The following is a 13,860-nucleotide window of genomic DNA, read 5'->3' on the forward strand; positions in this document are numbered from 1 at the left end:
TTTTCAACATTACATAAGTCTCAGAATGAAGTTAAAAAGCAGTATCTGTCAGATCAGGATACTAAGATTTATAATTAGCTAAAAAATGAGACTGAGAAATGCTGCTGAATAGCATCCAGACATGGCTACCTAATCTCTTACGATTTTCGTAACTAAGTTAGCCAGGAAGCAAATTCAATTGCTGTGGAAATAAAATTAAATTTAATGTACATTATTGCCATGCTCCACTAATTTCCCTGCATCACATGAAACATCCCTCTTTTGATAAATATCAGCCTTCAATGTTTCCAAAGACTATAAACTCTTGGTTCCAACCAAGAGACCCAGAAGGAGCCAGATACAGGAGTAGGTTACTGAGGGTAAAATTCTACAGAGCAATTCTGTCCTGATTCTTCTTTGTATTCTCAATCCAACCACTTCTAAAATGACATTTATCATTTGTTCAAATTAGAGCTGAAAGAGATAAGGCATATCTTATCACTGAAACTATGTACTCATAGCACTAGATAATTACATATTGGCAAAAAAAATCAGAAAATAAAATACAAGCTGAATAGTCAAGATCTTGTTGATGACCCAAGCTCTGTAAAGGACCTTGGAATACTCACCTCTAATGATCTAAGTGCTAGAGCCCACTGCAACTACATAGCCAAAAAGGCATTAAGAGTTGTTAACCTAATCCTACGTAGCTTTTTCTCTGGTAATATCACACTACTAACCAGAGCATACAAAACATTTGCTAGACCAATACTCGAATACAGTTCATCAGTCTGGAACCCACATTACATATCTGATATTAGCACAATTGAGAAAGTCCAGAAATATTTCACAAGAAGAGTTCTCCACTCCTCTACTCGTTGTAGAATACCTTATGCCACCAGACTTGAAATTCTAGAACTAGAAAACCTTGAATTACGCCGTCTTCGGTCTGATTTAAGCATGGTATATAAAATCATACATTGCAATGTCCTACCTGTCAATGAATACTTCAGCTTCAACCATAACAACACAAGAGCACACAATAGATACAAACTCAATGTTAACCGCACCAAACTTGATTGCAGGAAATATGACTTCAGCAATAGAGTGGTCAATGTCTGGAATACTCTACCCGACTCTGTAGTTTCTTCCCCAAACCCCAAAAACTTTAACCTTAGACTGTCTACTATTGACCTCACCCCTTTCCTAAGAGGTCTGTAGGGGGCGTGCATAAGCGCACCAACGTGCCTACCGTCCCTGTCCTATTGTTTCTCTTATTCTTCTTTTATTTTTCTTATATGTACCCATTTCATGTATTCACAACTATGTATACACTTATACTTATTATCTTGTAAACAATTGGCAAATCAAATAAATAAAATAAATAAATAAATAAATAGATATGGTGCTTTTTGCTAGCTTGTGCACAAGGAAATTCACAATGAGTTACAATGGTTTTGAGAGTCTGATTCTCTGAATGTTGTAGGATCCAATCTGGGTCGGTTATCGGGACCAGAAGTTTTGTCTTTTGAGCTTTCGAACTCATGCTTACGCCCATTTTTAATTAGGCTAGAGAGAAGTTCCCTGAGCTCCAGGATGAGTCTGAAAGCTTGGAAGACAAAACCTCTAGTCCCGGTGATTGACCCAGGTTGGATCTTGCAACATTATCCTGGAACACATATATTTGCTTTTATTCTGAATATCACGTTGAAATTCATGTATTTCTCATGTAAAACTCTGCAATCAATTTCAATGTATATTAGATGTGGATAACCCTAGGTTGGTAGCAAAAAGTCCAGCCTGCAAAAACTCCCTGAATTTCACCTGCTTTTCCAGGCAATCAAAAATTAGGTTTGTGCTGATAGCAGTGGAAAACTAATCATCTGCTATAATTGTCAAAACTGAGGTTGATGTTTCCCAGCAACCCTGCTCAGAATCTCTGATTTCTAGTAATAAACACACTAGTGAATGGGTGAGTATCTGAGTTTACATAAAATATGCATGGCACACAGGTAGTCCTCAATTTACAACCATTTGTTTAGCAACCATTCAAAGTTACGTTGCTGCAAAAATTAACTTATGATTGGTCCTTACACTTACGACCATCACAGTGGTCATGTGATTGCAATTTAGGAACTTGGCAACAGGCACGTATTTACAAATGGTGGCAACATTTTGTAATCATATAATTGCATTTGTGACCTTCTCAGTCAGTTTCCAACAAACCAAGTCTATGAGGAAAGCTGGCCTTATTATCATGGCAAAAAAGTTCAAAAATTGGGCACAACTCACTTAACAATATCACTCAGTGATAGAAGTTCTGATTTCAATTGTGATCATAAGTTAATAACACATACATGTATGAGTATCCATCAACCTCCAATTTAAGAATCAATCTACAATGTCCATCATTCTGTATATGGAAAGTAGACAACCTTTTCCTAATTCAAAAGCTCCTATTATGAAGTTATCAAACAAATAAAAAATGTAACTATTAGCTATGTTTTTTACCAAATATAACAGACTCTGTCAGTTATGTGCTATTCAAGAATTATTCACTTCTAAAAGCTTTCATAAAATAATGTAAAACAATTGTGTCATATATTCTCCAGAAACTGCTTGATGTTAACCAAGAAAAAAAATATCCCAAACATTGAATAATTATTCTTCAGCTATTTCTATCAAAGCAAGAACTGAAAACATATTGTCAGAACTAATATACAGGTTTGATTTTAAATAGAAATATTCATACTGATTGCATGTATATATATATATATATATATATATATATATATATATATATATATATATATATATATATATATATATATGCATATACATGTATATATAATACTACAATATATTTTAACTATCAATTACTGAACAAGCCATAATGGCCTAGTTCATAATAATTGAGGCACTTTAATAGGGGGTTCTAGGCCAAATCAATCATAGTATGGCTTAGTTGTATATGATCTAAGTAAATATATTTCAATTTTTATATAACAATCTACATGGATATCATGATGATATGTGACATAACCAACCAACAGTAAAAGGTGGGTGGTTACAATCAATAAATGTTACTAAGTTAATGCATAATTGGCTGTCTCTTTACCTTAAAAGTGTTTGCCAAAAGAGGATTTTGGAAAACTTGACCATGCTCTGGTACTTCACCATTGATCAAGAGGTCCTTCCCATGTTGATTTCCAGGAGACTGAAGAACATGAGCATCTTGTTTCCACTGGTAAGAAGTAATCTCAGACACTGGAAAGCCCTTCTCAGCCATTTCTATTGCTGGTTGCAAAATCTGCCCCATGGAAAGCTGAATCAAGGAATATTGCATTGTTATCAATCAACATACAGTACACACACCAGGTATAAAGATTTGCACAATACACTGAATCACATAAGCCAAAGTTAAAACTAATCAAGCTTAGCATGCCATGTGTATGCAGTTTAGCTGGCCTGGTTAAGTGTGTTCTATGAACTACAATAAAAAGTGTAAAAGTAAAGAGGAACTGTGAATCAATTTAAGAGATTAAACTGGGCTTTCTAAACAGTTGGAAAATTAATACAGTGGAAGAGAATATTAAAATTTGTTATGTTTCTGAATCGTAAATTAATATGTTATTTCATGGCAATAAACATGATCAAGATCTATTTCAAAAGGCATTATTTCATTCCTTTCTGTGGTATCAGGTATGTGAAATCTAAAATTTGGTTTCATATATATATGAATTCTAATCTAGCAATGGGCAGAATATAATCTTATCTTGAAAACACAAAAGAAATTAGTAAAATCTCAGCAGGTGATACATGAAACTGAGTGGTATTTTTAAAATAGGAAGGAAAGAAGTTCAATGGCCTGTTGTTTTGCCTGCCTTTCCCCATATCTTATGCAAGCAGAAGAAACTCTGTGCAATGAAAGGAAAAGCAAATTCACTAATTTAAAAAATGCAAACATATTTGTGAAATAACAAAAATAAAACAATACTACAAGTAGTCCTTAACTTATAACCACAATTAGGACCAGAATTTCCATTACTAACATAGGCAGTTGGTAAGTGAATGGTGCCTGATTTTATTTTATGACTTATGCTTTTTAATGACTTTTTGCCATGGTTGTTAAGTGAATCACTGCAGTTGTAAATGAATAACATGGTTATTAAGTGAATCTTCCACTCTTAATTTTGTTTGTCAGAAGACAGCGGAAAAAGTGACAAATGTTGATCACATGGCCCATAGATACTGCAATATTGATTACATGCTGGTTGCCGAGCAGCCAAATTTTGATCATGTGACAGGGGGGGGCACTGCAAGGACCAATTGTAAGTTACTTTTTTCAGTGCCGTTATAACTTTGAACAGTTGTTAAATTAATGGTTGTAAGTCAAGGACTATCTGCAATCAATCTTTTGAGCAATAACATTTGCTAGACTTTTACCTGTTTGCTTCCATACAACATGACAGCATCACACCATGCAGCAGCAGCACCAGGGACTGTGATGTTACATGCATGTCGTGAAGGCAGAGGATTTGCTTCATCAAAGCCATATTCTTTTAGCAGCTCAAGGGTGAGGGATTGTGGAGACCTTCCACTGCAAAGCAATCAGAGGTACACAGATGAATTATATAAAACCCAACTTTTATTCAATTTTAAAAGAATAAAAAGACTGATACATCACAATTAGTTTAGCAGAGCCCTGAGGATCAACCACTCAAAATAATGCAAGTGATTTCCAGGTCAATTAAATAGGCTATAACATTACAGTTCATATTCCTGGAAACTCTTGTTATTTCAACCAATTCTTGTTCTACAACTAATCTCATTACACTGCTCTCCACAGTTTAGGATTCTTCCCAACAGCTCTTAGTTATTATACTTCTAAAGTCTATCTCAAGACTATTCTGTCTTTCCCTCCTTAATAGATCTGAGATAATATCTAAAAAGGGAGAGGATAGTTACAAATAGAAGATGGAAGCCTGGAAAACTTCCAGTTTGAAGGGCTTCGGCGACAGACAGGAAGCTGCGATTGTGCGCGGTTTCTGCCTGGGCTCGCTGCTGGAGCGCCCCGAGCCGGCTGGTTGCAGGGCTAAGCCACCCCGTAGAGGTGGTGAAGAAGGGGGAGACTGCCAGCAGGGTCGAGGAGAGCCACATCTCTCCTCCTCAGCTGGTCAAACTCCCTTTCCCGAAGGCGGTAGGAGCGGTGGCCAGAAATGGCCACCTCAAAGAAGTACTCAACCGGAAAAGAACGTGCAGGAGGAAGATAAGAAGCGAAAGTTTTGGCTGACCGGGCTAAGTTGAAAAAGCAATAACTAAGGTACCCTGGAATTTAAATTCTACAAGAAATAACATCGCTCCCAAAGAAGAGTCAGAAGCAGTGAAAAAAAAGTGAAAAGGGAAAGGTTTGGCTTTTTTCTTCTTCTCTCTCCTTCCTTATATTGACAATTAAGAATAAGAAATTGGAAAAATCCGCTTTGGCATTAATAGGCAATTAAGCTGAAAATATAACTAAATGCCAAAGGGACAATAAAGATTTCTGGACATTAAAAACTTTTTCTTCTATAAGCAGGAAGGGAGAGAAAAAGAATAAGGGCAGGATCTGGAAGAGGGAGGAGACTGCCTGGACTTTAAAAGAATCTAAAGTAAAATTTCAATAAGACTTCTAAAAGATACATTTTAACTGAAACTTTGCAACTAAATAGTAACCCCAGGAAGAGAAAGTGAAAAAAAAAAAAGAAAGAGCAAAAAGAAACAGTTTGTGTGTATTTGGATTACTTGGTGACTTTTGGATTTTTGGCTATTATATTTGAATGACTAAAATCAATCGGGTGGTTGTTTAAAAATTTCTACAATGGCACTCCTTTTGGATGAATTGAAAATGGAACTTAAAAAGTACAAAGAAGATGCACAAGAAGGGAAGGGTTCCTTTGGCTTCGTTTCTCAATTCTTAGAAATGGAGGAAATTAAAAGAGGGGAGAAGCTATGTAGAAAATGTAAAATTGTAATAAGATATGGAATAGAATATAAAAATGAGCATGAACCTGAAAATGTGTCTGCATGAAGAAATGTAACCCGGGATTATGCTGCTTTCAAAAAAGATGTTTTAATTGTGTTTCTTTTCCTTTTGTGAAAACTCAAATAAAATTTACAAAAAAAAAAAAGATGGAAGCCTGGATCATATGAAATTCATAATTGTATAATTAAGATCTTACTTGGAAAATGACCCTATTCATTCAGACCTTATCTCACTTGTCCCAGCATAATCCCATCTCATCTCACCATCTTCTCCCTTGTCGACATGATGCTGTCCTCATCTCACTCCCAGCTCATGAATAAAGAAGCCAAAAATATCATTAGCTGTAGCAGTATAAAGATCATACTTTCCTCCATTATCTCACTCTATCCCAAAGATGGATCAAATATAAAACTTATATTATTCAGTTATATATTATTCAGTAAAATTGTATACAGTTCAATCTACAGGGATTCCAAGAAGTTAACAAAAAACAAACCACGACATAATTTAGCTATCAAGGCTAAAAAAAACCTATTTAAGTAAAAAAAAAAAATGGAGCAACAGCAACATTCAAAACATCATCATTTTCCTCCTGTTCCAAAAACAGTTCAGAAAAAACGTGGTTCCAAAAATGAAAGAGGAAACTGATCTAATTTTTAAGGGAGGATATGGAATGCTCTTCCAAATAGAGTGTTTCATATATTTATGATGGTTGCAGATCATCAAAACTCTTGGCTGAAAATTCCTTTTTAGCCAATGGTCAGGGATGCTTAATTGACAAAATAGTATCTCCATTTATCTGTTGTGCCAGGGATGCAAAATACACTTGGAATTCTGATACCATTCAAGTAAACATTTAGCAATGTACATTATATTGAATTATGATGTATATAATACTTCTGCATTTGATACACAGTATTTGAGTTAGTATAATACTAACTATATAGTACTATTTAACATCTCAGCACTACACAGGAATTTATGAATCAGTATCACTATCCTTTTTCTCAGCTGTGCATGAATACAGCCTGAGTCTCTGAAACTTTTAATGCATTTGTCTTGCTGTTTTTTTAAATCAAACCCTAAGCTTGAATTCTGATTAGTCTGCTGTGCTATTATTTTATTACACCTAATATACCTTTACAGCAAATTATTGCACAGAATCCTAGAAAATATTTTCCATTAGAAAATATTCCTTTAATTATACTTTCACCATAGGGCTTGGTCAAGTGTCATATATGGAAAAAAATGTCATTTGTATTTGATATTGTTTCCTGCTTCTTTGTAAAATGTTCAAAGAGATGGGTATGTTTGGAAATCCGATTTATGAGAGATAGCACATCCTGCTCTTTGCCCTTTGACTATGCGTGATAGAAAAAGAATATAAAAAAACCAACTGATAGTAGACTTTTATGGCACCCTGCTATTCATTTTACTGAAGCTCAACAGCAGAAGGGCAGGCATTCCCTTTGCACTGCCCAAAAGTTCAACAAAACTCAGACATAGGAAAATCAGAACCAAAAAAGGGAAATGAGATATACACTGAATTCTGACCTTCTAATTCAACACAAGAAATTCCCAAATGAAACTTTCTGTCCATTGTAATATTGTATGTACACAAAATCATTAGCAGGGATAGTTTAAAAATAATTTAAAGTGACACACAAGCCTGGTAGTACAAATCCAAAAATTGAACAATTATTATTTGCATACACAAGAAAGCTTGTTGTAACTGCAGCAAGCCTAATAGCCATCATGAAATTGTAATGTTCTGGGATATCCAATCCAGGAAATCTGCCTCTTTTTTTTCAGACAAAGTGCATTTATGTATTTCCATTATTTGCATTATTTCTTTATCACCAATTTTTCCACACTTCAAGCAACAGCTAAACAACATCTCCCAACTTTGTATCACCAATAAGGCTCAATCAGTCCTGGATTCAAGTGTTTTCTCTGCTTTTAATTCAGTGACTTTGAACAAAGAGCCTATTCAGAGCCTCAGATATATTTCCCACAACACATTTAGACATGATTCACCTATTCTTTCCCTCCCCTTCCTATTTCTATTACAAAGGAATTCTCAGTGCCTGGTATAACAGTCTCCTGAAGCTTCAATCCTATTTCCTTTTCAGAAGCCTACAAAAACTGGGCTTTTAAGCAGCCCTGGAGCAGGGTGGTTTGTTACCCAGATGGTTTTTAATTTTATTTATGTGATATGTAACAGATTTTCTTTTTCACCAAGATGAGTTTTAGCAATGTTATTTATTTCAATTGCCTTTCCTTCTTGTTTTAACCCTAATTTTCAACTGCAACTGAGTTGATCTAAAAATCTAATAAACAAATAAATAATTTTGTTGCACAGTTTATAATTCTGTTGCATAATTTTGTCATGCCGTCAGAGTCTGAATCCAAGGAGGAAGCTGGACAGCTGACAGGGAATGGGAGTGCGGCTCCGTTGGCTGTGGAGGAGGCTGTGGAAGGGCAAAGTCTGGCTGGCAGAGCAGGGGAGAGACAGAACAAGGGAGAGGGAGTTCAGAAGAAGAACCAGGCCCACCCTCTTCATCCTAGGGCATGCAGGGAGGAACGGAGAAGAGAACAATGTGGGTTGCATGCCTTATGGGGGAGGAAAGGGCTCTGTTTCCCTTCATTAGCCACAGCTAGTTTATAAGAAAGCCACGCCACAGTTTATAAGAAAGGCAGACTGCATGTGGTAGGCTGTTGGGAGCAAACATGACTTTATCTTTTGTTGTTGTGGCTTATCTATGTTCCTGGAATCTTCCCAACCGTGCGAGTTTTGCTGTGCCTTCAAGTCTGAAATTCTTGCTCCTGCCTTGCCAAACTAATTACTTCAGTTTGGCTTGTTTGGACTTTTAAGTTACAGTTTGTGTTGACCATGTTTTGGACTTAATTTTCTGCAGTCAAAGGCAGTCCAACTCCTGGGAGAGTTTTTTCTCCAGCCAGAAGATAACCTGGACATTGGGGGCAAAGTTGGAAATAAAAAAGGGTCTTTTATTGATTATCTGACTGTGTTGCCTTTGTGCCATGCCAGGTCATCACACCTTTATCTTGAAAGGTTTCAGATACCCTGGAAATAGTATTGAGCAAATACTCTTTGTAAATGGTGAAAAATTTTCATTCTTCTATCTATTCTTCTGGGAGGTTTTACTTCTACAACCTATACTCTTCCATGCTTTATTTTTTAATTGGTTTTGCTTATTTGTTTGTTTACTGTTTTTGTTCTGCCTGGAAAAACAGTTTTGTCTAGTAGTTAAGGCAGCAGACTAAAACCAGAAGACTGTGAGTTCTAACGTTGCCTTAGGCATGAAAGCCGGCTGGGTGATTTTGGACCAGTCATTTTCCCAGCTCAACCTACCTCACAGGATAGGTTATGATGAAGAATATAGAAGGAAATAATATTTGGCATGTTTGTCACCTTGAGTTATTTTAAAAAGGCATGATAAAAATAAATGAATGCTTTAGTTTGAGTAGACATGTCTGCATGTTTTGTTTTGTTTCGCTTCTTGAACTCGGTAATGGGAGCCCAGCGCTTTCCTTTAATGTCAGTTAGTGTTAGTTCTCACTCACCTTCCATTGAGACCATGCACCTGCTTTGTCCTTGCATCATAATACAGGCAGAAACAATCTCCACCTAGCCCTGTACTGAATGGTTCGGTAACATTTAAAGTGGCAGCGACAGCCACAGCAGCATCTACAGCATTGCCGCCCATCTTTAAAATATCTGCAACAAAGAATTTCATTAAGAATGCAGCAATGGTGGAATAATACTACAAAAGACGTTATCTTCCCCAAATTTAAAGATTCCATCCACTGAAGAAGAGTAAAATAAACACCAAGGCCAACATTCGTGGCAAGAGACTGGCTTGACGCAACACAGCCATTACAGCAAACCACTGGGGATCGTCGAGAACAGAACTTAAGCTGTGACATCTTCCTGGAAGTGAGGTCAATATGAAACCTGCACAGAAAAGAAAGGAGTAGAGTTACAAGGCATGTGAAGCCACATGTTGTATGCTAGCCAGAATTAGGCTGGTGTCAGGTGGCAATTCAGTACAAAAAAAATGGAATGTTTTTATTTATATATTTATTAAATTTATATGCTGCCCAGAGGTGCTTTGGATATTGAGATGGGAAAGGAAAGGAGTCCCTGTGGATTCTACTCTGCTAGTTGTTGCCGATTATAGGGGGCAGTACTCATCTCTGTTTCAAGGGCCATTCAGCCAGGGCTGTCCTTAGACATTTCTGTGGTCATTTGGCCAACATGTTCCAGAGTGCTGGGTGACATTTAAGCTTAATAAAGAAACAAATAGCTTTTAGAATATACCATCTTAATTCTGGCTGACATACAACAAGAAGACATTAAAAATAAAATAATACAAAGACCAAAACAAATATTTATATACGTACAAAACAAATATATACATACATACAAAACAAATATCTGGAAAAAGACCACCACAGCCAGCAAAACAAACATATTCCAAGGGTCTACCAACCAACCTTCTTGGGAAGAATTGGGTTTTAAGAGCTCATTTCAATTGGGTCAAGCTGGAGACCATAGGAATCTTGAGGCAGGAGGAAACGTAATTCCTGACAGCAGGTGTTGTAACTGAGAAAGTCTTATTATTATGTCTCATCAAAGATCAATTGCTGTCATACACCAAAGACAAATGCACAAAGCTTTGCAAACTCAACAATAGTTGGGATATGAAGATTCTCTTAACTTTGCTTTTCACACCTTGTTTGAAACCAAGCTCAGAGAACTCCCCCAACCCAAGCAGTGTATTTCAACTAACTACATGAGTTACATGTATGTTCCTCTAGGGCAGGAGTCCCCAAATTCTCAATGACCCCTTCATGAAGGTTCAAATTGTTCATCGATATCCCCAAATATGTATATGAAACATAATTTATGATTTCTTAATAGATATTATGAAATTTATTTATTTATTAAATGGATGTTTAATAAATAACTAATAGTACTATGAATAATATAACACTAAGAACCCCTTGGAGAGTCCCATCAATCTTGGGAGCCAATGGAGAACTCATATTCTATGGTTAAAATTTCTCAAAGGGCACCCTTCCTTTTTAAAACACCAAGAGGGGTCAACATAAAGAAGTCGGGATTCCCCGGACAAACACGGGCTAATCGGAGAGAGCGCTGGTGACTTTAGCCAACAGAAAAAGCATCTTTCTAGATGGGAGTCAATAGCAAGTTATGGAGGGGGGGTCGTGGTTTGTTCACCCTGGCATCCTCAAGATGAGTGTCACCAACATGCTTGGCCAGCAGACCGTGAGTTCAACCGATCTGGAAGAAGGCGCCACGTTGCGGGAAACGGTTCTAAGCCAACGCACGAGACTGTCTCCATCCCCACGTTCGCCCTCTCCCAACGCAGGCAGGTCGATGCGGGACGAGACAGCTCCACCCTTGCTCCTCTTTCGACAGAAGGCAAACGCAAACGGAGCAAAAACCTTATTTCAACAAGCAGCACTAAAGTCCCGGTCCTCCTACCTTTGCGTTGCAACGCCCCCACTTACGACGCAACAACGGCACTTGGCATTCACATTAAAAAAAGGGCCTCGGGAAACGGGAGCAACAAGTATTTGGGCTGTATTCACGTGACTGCAAACACGTGACGACTGTTCAGTCTTGTTTCCCGGCGCTGAGAGTCAAGGTTGCTATATAGAATAGAGAACGGGGTTTGTCGCTTCGAGCAGGAATATTTGGAAGTGTGCTTCAGTTGTTGTGGTAGTCTGTAACAGAGGTGTTGTTAACACATCCAATGTGCGTTTGCGAGGTATTTTACCCCGGTAGCTTATGGCTCTTCACTTTAGCCTTATATCTCTCTAAGAATGCAGATTTGAGCTACAAGTGTTTTAGCAGAATACTTCGATGCACTTAGCGTGTCGCCTTCAGGCAGTCGATAACTTTTTTTTTTGCATTCCAATCTTGCAACAGTCCAAAGGTTGATAGACATCTGCAATTTAACTCCATTTCAAAACAATTTTGCATCATTCCTTCTCTAATTGCACCTTACAAATTTTTTAAAAAAAAATTTAAAAAAATTGTACAATTTTTTTCACCGTTGTTTTTGCTCATTGTATCCAAGGGTCTGGCAAAGCAGGGATGTTCAGGAAATCCCCCAAAACTGAAGTGTTGGAATTACAGTTTAACTCGTTTAAGCTACAGCCTTGAAGAAAATATTGATTGTTCTGACCTATTCCTGATACAGAGTCATACTTTGAATGACCTTCCTTTTCATGCATGATCTGGGAGCAATTTGTTTGCAGTGCCTCCTTAAAATCCCCTTCCTTCAGCAGAAGAATGCTGTGATCTGACACTGATATGCAATAGTAGACATGGACTTCTTTGGTCCCTGCATTGGGTTCCTCGAATTGAGCAGGCTTCAGAAATGATAGACACCTGATTTTTGTCAGCTAGCCAAAGCCACCTCTGAAATTGATGAAGATTGTACTTCAACATAACTAGAGCATTGTTATATTGGACAGCACACTACATATTACCGGTACTATTGTAAGCAGCATTTCTTAACCTCTTAGCTTCTTCAAACTATAGACCTCAGTTCATGTGGAGTTGAAGTCTACACTTTAACAGTTGCTAAAATTGAGAGTCTGCTAAAAAAGGACCTTTGCATAGAAAGTTATTTATTTTAATGATTAAATGTATGTGGTCACCTAATTTACACATAGGCAACTCTGGGTGACCTCCAACATTTAAAAAAAATCACAATATAAAAACCCATAACCCCACCCTCCAAATCCTATTGCAGCAGCAACATAATCAAACCATTTGATTGATTGACTTCACCTTCATTTATTTTTTATTTTTATTTATTTTATTTTGTCAAGTGATTATAAGATAACAAGTATAAGTATAAACACAGTTATGAATACATGAAATGGATACATATAAGAAAAATAAAAAGAAACAATAGGACAGGGACGGTAGGCATGTTGGCGCTTATGGTAGGCGCTTATGCACGCCCCCTACAGACGTCTTAGGAAAGGAGTGAGGTCAATAGTAGACAGTCTAAGGTTAAAGTTTTTGGGGTTTGGGGAAGAAACCACAGAGTCAGGTAGAGCATTCCAGACATTGACCACTCTGTTGCTGAAGTCATATTTCTGCAATCAAGTTAGATGCGGTTAACCTTGAGTTTGTATCTATTGCGTGCTCTTGTATTATTATGGTTGAAGCTGAAGTATTCATTGACAGGTATAATATAATTATAATTATATAATTGTATAATTGACTGATATAACATAATTCATTATAATATCAATATAATTCATTATAATATAAATTCATTGACAGGTATAACATAATCATTTGATTGATTGACTTCACCTTCATTCATGGTTCCCATAGTTCTGCTGACAAAACTATGTCTTAGGGTATTTTGGAAAATCAACCAAGTAGGATCCTTCATACTTGGAGGGGAGGGGGGAATGACGTTCCATAGAAAAGGGGGCTTTTTCACCATCTCACCAGATATGCATCCCTAATTATAGGACATACCCTGCCTTCTTGTCCTAGTGGGCTGGGTGGGTATAGAAGGGGAGGGGGCAGTCCTTCAAATACTCTGGCCTCAAGACATATAAGGCTTATACTACTAGTACTACGGTACTACTAGAAGTACTACTAATGTTGTATTATGTGGCTTTGTTTAACCTAACACTTGCTTTCCCTCCCTTCCACTCCTGCATGTATTTTAGCATGTATTTGCAACAAATACATTTCATGCATCCAGTGAGATGAACACAAAAGCTTAGTCTACCATAAGAGAATATGTTAGCTTCAAGATATTGCTGGGCTTGTT

The 13,860-nt window shown here is 37.1% G+C and overlaps 1 protein-coding gene across 4 annotated transcripts in view; it reads right to left on the reverse strand.

Moving 5' to 3' along the window:
• Positions 1 to 11,647, reverse strand: part of LOC113410337 (uncharacterized) — a 38,943-nt gene extending 27,296 nt beyond the window's left edge. For 3 of the 4 annotated variants that reach the window (XR_015749488.1, XM_087965137.1, XM_026664863.2), the window contains exons 1-5: positions 11,535 to 11,647; positions 9,853 to 9,977; positions 9,587 to 9,740; positions 4,426 to 4,579; positions 3,098 to 3,304 (exon numbers count right to left, since the gene is read on the reverse strand). Coding sequence is in view for 3 of the 4 variants with exons in the window: in XM_087965137.1 (XP_087821263.1) it covers positions 3,098 to 3,304; positions 4,426 to 4,579; positions 9,587 to 9,740; positions 9,853 to 9,949 (612 nt within the window). In the remaining variant the exon portion in view is untranslated. Of the gene's footprint in view, positions 1 to 3,097; positions 3,305 to 4,425; positions 4,580 to 9,586; positions 9,741 to 9,852; positions 9,978 to 11,534 lie in introns of those variants that run through there. The other variant, XM_026664871.2, reaches the window with a different exon arrangement.
• Between the last annotated feature and the right edge of the window lie 2,213 nt (positions 11,648 to 13,860).

This window comes from Notechis scutatus, chromosome 4 (genome assembly GCF_049901735.1).
Source record: "Notechis scutatus isolate UNSWTSFEM ecotype Mainland chromosome 4, rNotScu1.2, whole genome shotgun sequence".
Lineage (NCBI taxonomy): Eukaryota > Metazoa > Chordata > Lepidosauria > Squamata > Elapidae > Notechis > Notechis scutatus.